General features: G+C 36.3%; 1 protein-coding gene across 1 annotated transcript in view; it reads left to right on the top strand.

Moving 5' to 3' along the window:
- ccdc134 (coiled-coil domain containing 134) overlaps positions 1 to 6,417 on the top strand; it is an 8,069-nt gene extending 1,652 nt beyond the window's left edge. Inside the window, exons 2-7 of the mRNA XM_082174713.1 lie at positions 1,387 to 1,491; positions 1,577 to 1,698; positions 1,820 to 1,904; positions 3,051 to 3,232; positions 3,318 to 3,389; positions 5,342 to 6,417. Coding sequence (XP_082030839.1) covers positions 1,392 to 1,491; positions 1,577 to 1,698; positions 1,820 to 1,904; positions 3,051 to 3,232; positions 3,318 to 3,389; positions 5,342 to 5,467 — 687 coding nt within the window. The 5' untranslated portion in view covers positions 1,387 to 1,391 and the 3' untranslated portion in view covers positions 5,468 to 6,417. The remainder of the gene's footprint in view (positions 1 to 1,386; positions 1,492 to 1,576; positions 1,699 to 1,819; positions 1,905 to 3,050; positions 3,233 to 3,317; positions 3,390 to 5,341) is intronic.
- Positions 6,418 to 6,726: the final 309 nt, after the last annotated feature.

Genomic DNA, 6,726 nt, shown 5'->3' with positions numbered 1-6,726 from the left:
GATCAAAACACTGTCCATTTTAATGACAAAACTTCAAATAAGAGAGAAAGTGACAAATATCGGTATCAGATTGTTTGTTCAAATTGTTATCGGCAAAACAAACAAAAAATTCTCTCAAAAAAATTCTCAAAATATCTTGTGTGTTCGACAGAAGAAAGAAAGGAAGTCACACAGGTTTGGATTATCATCTTTCACTGGTTTAGTGTCAATTCAGTTGAAGTTTATTAGTATCGCGCTTTTCACAATACATATAGTTTTATAAGAGCTTCACAGAAAATGGATGTTTCTGTGTTTCCGGGCCCAAATAAATCGAGCATTAAATCTAGAAATCGCCTTTAATTAGCCAGGAGTGGAAAACTCTGGTTTGTTTATATCTCAGTCTTCTCATGTTTCCACTTTAGTCTGATGTTAAATTTGAAATCATATATTATGTATTCATTTTATTTATTGAAAGGTTCAATACTTATTTGAATTTTAGAGAACATTTGAGTAATTCAAACTCTTTTATAATGGCCATTATGTTGTGAGCAGATTCATTTGTGATGTTTGTTTATGCAATTTTAATTATTACATTATTTTTGTTTTATGTAATATTTTGTCTTCTTGTAACTGTACAGTATGAAAGCTTGTTTCTGCTGATTTTTTTTTCTCTCAATTCTGACTTTTTTCCTCACAATTCTGAGTTTATATCTCACTATTTTGACAATTAACGAGTTTACCTCACAATTTAGATTTTTTTCCCCTCACAATTAGTTAAATATCTTACAATTTTGACTTTTTTTTCTCACAATTCCAAATTAATCTCACAATTTTGACTTTTTTCTTGCAATTCTGAGTTAATATCTCACAATTCTGACTTTTTCTTGCATTTGTGAGTTCATATCTCACAATTTTGTCTTTTTTTTTTACAATTCCGAGTTAATATCTCTCAATTCTTTTTTTCCTCGCAATTCAGATTTTTTTTCTTTTAGCAATTGTGAGCTCATATCTCACTGCTCAATGTGATATAGACTTTGAATTGCGAGAATAAATAGTAAAAATATATAGAAGACAATTGCATCTTTTTATCTCGCAATTCCAACTTTTTTTCTCAGAATTGTGGGATATAAACTCGGAATTGCGAGAAAAAGTCAAAATTGTGAGGAAAAAGTTGCGATTGACCTTTTTAATTTTTTTATTTCATGGCGAAAAGCACATCAGTGTTCTTGTAACGGTACAGAATGAAAGCTTTTTTCGGCAGTTTTACAATTCTAAATTTATATCTCAGTATTTTGAGTTTTTCTTGCAATTCCGAGTTTATATCTCGCAATTCACACTTTTTCCCTCACAATTCCGAGTTTATATCTCACTATTTCTGTGATTGTTCTGGTGTGTGTCTCCCTCTAGTGGTCATGTTGAGTGTTTGCGCTCTGCTGCTGCTGGCAGCTCCGGCGGCCCTCGGCTCCGACTCGGACACACCGAGACACCGACACGACTCCAACCTGGAGATCTGTATCCTCCTCACACACACCAGTGAGTGTGTGTGTGTGTATGAGTGTGACTGTGTGTGGTTGGTTGTCCTGAACGTCTCCCTCAGATAAGCGTCTGTTCGAGACCAAGAGGAAAGATCAGCTGAAGGCTCTGAAGAACCTGGTGGAGCTCAACGACATCAACCAGCAGTACAAGATCATCGACATCATGCTGAAGGGCCTCTTCAAGGTGTGTGTGTGTGTGTGTGTGTGTGTGTGTGTGTGTGTGTGTGTGTGTGTGTGTGAGAGCCTCAGTCTGATGAAGAGCGTCTGATCGAGTCTGATCTCTGTGTGCTTGTGTGTGTGTGCAGGTGCTGGAGGACTCCAAAGCTGTTCTTATCGCTGCTAACATGCAGCCGGACGATCCGTTTCCACTCGACGACAAAATCAAAGAAGGTGAAGAGACTCTTACTGATATTACACTCGATTATCACTCATCACTTTACACTGATGTGTGAACACTCAAAACACACACACACACACACACACCCTCTGAAATCATGTCATTTATTTGTGTAGCGCTTCATGCTGTTCAGAAATAGACAGGAAAAGCATGATTCTTCAGTCACTCGTTTCAGTCTGAACTGCAGAAGAGAATACAGATGAAACTGTCATTGATCAAAAACAAGCTGATTGTGATTACACTCGTATATCAGTACTTGCTGAGCTAAAGTCCCCAAATCAGCTCAAAGACATCATCATATTCATCAATATACGGTTTCATTTCATTATAGACTGACATCTATCAGTGTATAAACACAAGAACTGCTGTGTTCCTATGATCAATACATGTAAATGTAATATTGAGATTAATATCAACTATATAGACACACCACTGGACAAAAGACTCTCTTGTGCATTTATTTGATCAAAAACACAGTAAAAACTGTGAAATATTATTATGATATAGATCAGCAGTTTTCTATGTGAATATACAGTACGGTGTAATTTATTCCGGTGATCAAAGCATCATTACTCCAGTCTTCAGTGTCACATGATCCTTCAGAAATCATTCTAATATGATGATTTGATGCTCAAGAAACATTTATGATTATTATCAGTGTTGAAAACAGTTATTTACATTTTTATTTCAGGATTCTTTGATGAATATGAAGTTCAAAAGAACATCATTTATCTGAAATATAAGCTTTTGTAAACATTCCCGTTCAAAAGTTTGGGCTCAGTAAGAATTTATAAAAAAAATTTGGGGGAAAGAAATTAAATCAAGGATGAATTAAATTGATCAAAAGTGACAGTAAAGACATTTTATAATGTTGCAAAAGCTTATATTTCAAATAAATGCTGTTCTTTTGAACTTTTCATCAAAGAATCCTGAAATAACAATGTAAATAACTGTTTTCAACACTGATGTGAAACACTGTGTGTGTGTGTGTGTGTGTGTGTGTGTGTGTGTGTGTGTGTGTGTGTGTGTGTGTGTGTGTGTGTCTAGCGTACTCTCACGTGGTGGAGATTTCTAATAATATTTGACCGAGTTGAGTGTGTGTGTGTGTGTGTGTGTGTGTGTGTGTGTGTTTTCTCTAGCGTACTCTCACGTGGTGGAGAACACGGCGTTCTTCGGGGACGTGGCTCTGCGGTTCCCGCGTATCGTTCATCATTACTACGAGCGTCACGCGGACTGGAGCGCTCTGCTGCGCTGGGGCCTGCGCTTCTGCAACCAGACCGGCGTCTTCAGCGGAGGAGCGCATCAGCACGTGCTCACGCTGGTCAGCGCTCGGCATCATGGGAAATAGTAGCATGATGACATTATTCAGAGTCAATGAGCTTTACTTGTGTGTGTGTTTTCTTCAGATGTCACAGGAACTGGGCATCACCGAGAAATCTGCTGACTTCCTCAACCCGTATCGCACTGAACGAGACGACGTGAGTCTCTCACACACACACACATAGATGGATATTATATATTATAATAATCTAATAATAATTATATGTTATAGCGTTGATGTGATTGTCATGTTTATGTCCACTGGATTTTGTTAATAATGAAATTGGGGATTAACCAATGTGTTTTTCAGTCACTGTATAAATTAACATGTACATTAAATGTAATACTGTTGTTTTTCTTTATAATTTTATTATTTATTATTTCATTATAGCTCAAATTGAACTCAATTTAATTTCAGCATTTTCATTTTTAAAAATATTCTAAAAACTTGTTTCCCAAATATTTGAAAACATTTACAGTCTAAACTTGATTTAAATTAATTAATAACATAATCTAACCAGCTAATCAAAAACTTGATTATTTTTAATTAAATTATAATAAAATCAAACCAGTTAATAAAACAAAATAAAACATTTTAAATAAAAATTATGTTTTATATTGCAGTTCATTTATGGCTAAAATGTTATTTTCATTTAAAAAAAAAAAAATTCTAAAAAACTTTTTCTCATTTTACCTAAATATTTGAAAACATGTACAGTCTGAATAAAAATTCATATATAAATTCTAAATATGCAAAAAAAAAAACTCTCAATTAACTCAATATTTGATCAAAATGTAGTCTTAATATACTCATTTTAAATTCAATTAATAAAAATATCTAACTTTAAAAAAAACAAAAAAACATTTTAAATAACCAAAAAAAATCTAATGTATGAAAACATGAACAGTCTGAACTTACTCATTTTAAATTAAATTGATAACAAAATCTTAACTAATCAATCTAAAATGAGTTTTAATGCACTTTATTCACTCATATAAAAATATTAAAGTATTTATTGGACAAAATCAGTGTACTTGATGGGCTGTAGTGTGTAGATGGAGCCAGTAGGTGTCAGCACAGATGTTGTTCATCAGTCAATAAGATAAACTCAGATTGTGTTTAAAGTAGGGCTGGGGGAATTAACGCGTTAATCTTTGCGATTAATTTGAAATGTTTAACGCGTAAAAAAAAAATAACGCAATTGACGCAGCACTTTTTTTTTTTTCCTCGTTTTAATGATTTCCTGTTGCGTCTGCTATTAAAAAGGCCGAAATATGCCGTCCCGCCCCGGTCAGGTTTCATTCTCGGGCAGCTTTCATGAGCGGGTCTTGCGTGTGTGTGTGTGTGTGTGTGTGTGTGTGTGTGTGTGTGTGTGTGTGTGTGTGTGTGTGTGTGTGTGTGTGTGTGTGTGTGTGTGTGTGTGTGTGTGTGTGTGTGTGTGTGTGTGTGTGTGTGTGTGTGTGTGTGTGTGTGTGTGTGTGTGTGTGTCGGCGCCTCTGTCGTTAACGGCCCAAAGGCTTCAATCATGTACTAAGCACTGGAAAAGTAAAGTCCACTCAAGTAACGTGAAATTTCTCTGTTGACTTCTGTTTGCTGAGCTGGTATAGCCATGCTGGGCAACAATGGTAAAATGACCTGCTCTGATCACATGCTCTGGTAATAATAGCTTTGTAGGACTATATTTTGTTTTAATAATTAATAAAATAATAATAATAATCTGTTAAATTGATTATGTTGATTGATTATTGAAAAAGAATAATATATTGATATATTGATGTTTAATATTTTAATATAGGGCTATTTTCTGTTCCCTTTTTTTCCTGTGTTGTTTAATTAGGTGATTCTAAGTTTAAATATTGATGATTACAAGCTTGGGGGAAGCGCAATTAATTGCAATTAATTACAGAAATTGTGCAATTAATTAGTTAATTTTTTTTATCGATTCCCAGCCCTAGTTTAAAGACTTCTATATATTCTCCTGTTAAATTATCAATCAATAAACCGTAATAATAATTAGCCATGAGATTTATAGTGACTGTTTTGCTTTGGTTTCTACTTGATTGTTCTACAGTGTACATGTTTGTTCATGTGAGTCTGTGTGTGTTTCAGGTGCTGCACACGGCCGAAGCCTTCCAGAAGATTCTGCGTGAGGAAGAGAAGAGGAGGAGGAAGGAGGAGAAGAGGAAAGAGATCCGCAAGGGCCCGCGCATCTCTCGCTCTCGCAGCGAGTTGTAGAGGCGGGAGAAGCTCACACTCAATCAGGGAGCCTGTGCTGGATCTCTCACGGGCCTCGACGTGTTTACAGGTTTCACAGCGAGTCTCTGAACACTTCTGTGTTCAACTCTGTTTGATTGAGGAGGCTCTGCGTTAGATCCACTGCTGGTAATGTGTGTGTGTGGTTAAGTGCTGTAGCTCTGTACTGGGGTTAAGGGGGAGGGGTCAGATTAATGGGGTAGGTAAGAGTGGGAGGAGTTATTTGATTGGGTGGGGTCATGCCTGTAAGGGTAGCCCGAGTGGGTGTGGTCATGTATAGTGGGTGGAGTCATCAGTGGGAGAGTTAATAGTGAGTGGGAGTGGTCTAAGTGGGTGGAGTCTTCTTTGCCAGAGTGGGCGGAGTCTGTTGAGTGGGCGGAGTCAACGTGGGTTTGTGTCTCAGATGAAGGTATTTTGGACACTGCAGTGGCAGATTATTTCGATATTTAACACAAACTTGATACGTTTTGATAATATAAAGTCAGAAATTGTTTCCACACATAAAATCCATTTGTTTAGATTAAATATAAATGCTTTATTTGGGGATACCTTATAGTCTAATAAGAGAATTGTTGGTGATTTAATGTCTTTCTGCTTTCTTTTGAAACTATTATTGATTAAAGATTTGTATATTTAGCCCATTGTCTGTGTGGACGGTGTGAAACGGACAAGCGTTAATGATCTGACCTTAGATCAGAGCTGCACTGCCAGAGAAACTCTTTAACCATGAATCTGAATCAAACTGATGTCAGTGTGAATGCGGTTCTGTGCTGATTCGCTTCAGTTTGTCCGGCTGCTGGAGGGGTTTCAGACGATCGACACGCTTTCATACAGGCTTTATCGATCTGATCATGTGACTGTTAGTGGAATAAGTCTGTTCAGCATCTGTGGGAGATTATTACTGACAGATTTAATAAAATGTATTGAACAAACTCTTGCTGTTTCTCGGTTCATTTGTGCTGAATGTCTCGTGATCGTTCTTGCTCTCAACTACCAGTCAAGGATCTTTTGTAGACTGTTGTTATGTTCCCAATTTAGTCTAGGGGGTTTAAAGAGGGAGTAACAAATGATGTAACAAAAAGAAATAAATAAACGTGAGAAATCTCCTTTCCGTCTATCCCAGCTCTAATTACTTTTCACATTTATAACCAAAAGGCTACACAAGACCCATTGATTTACACCTTGTCACAAAAGGAAACTGAAAGAGTATGCTTAATAAGTTTTTCCTTTATTAAAGGCTT

Source organism: Leuciscus leuciscus (genome assembly GCF_965113295.1).
Source record: "Leuciscus leuciscus genome assembly, chromosome: 1".
NCBI classification, from domain to species: Eukaryota; Metazoa; Chordata; class Actinopteri; order Cypriniformes; family Leuciscidae; genus Leuciscus; species Leuciscus leuciscus.
Note: the sequence above shows the minus strand (reverse complement) of the source record. Positions and strands in the feature narration are given on the sequence as shown.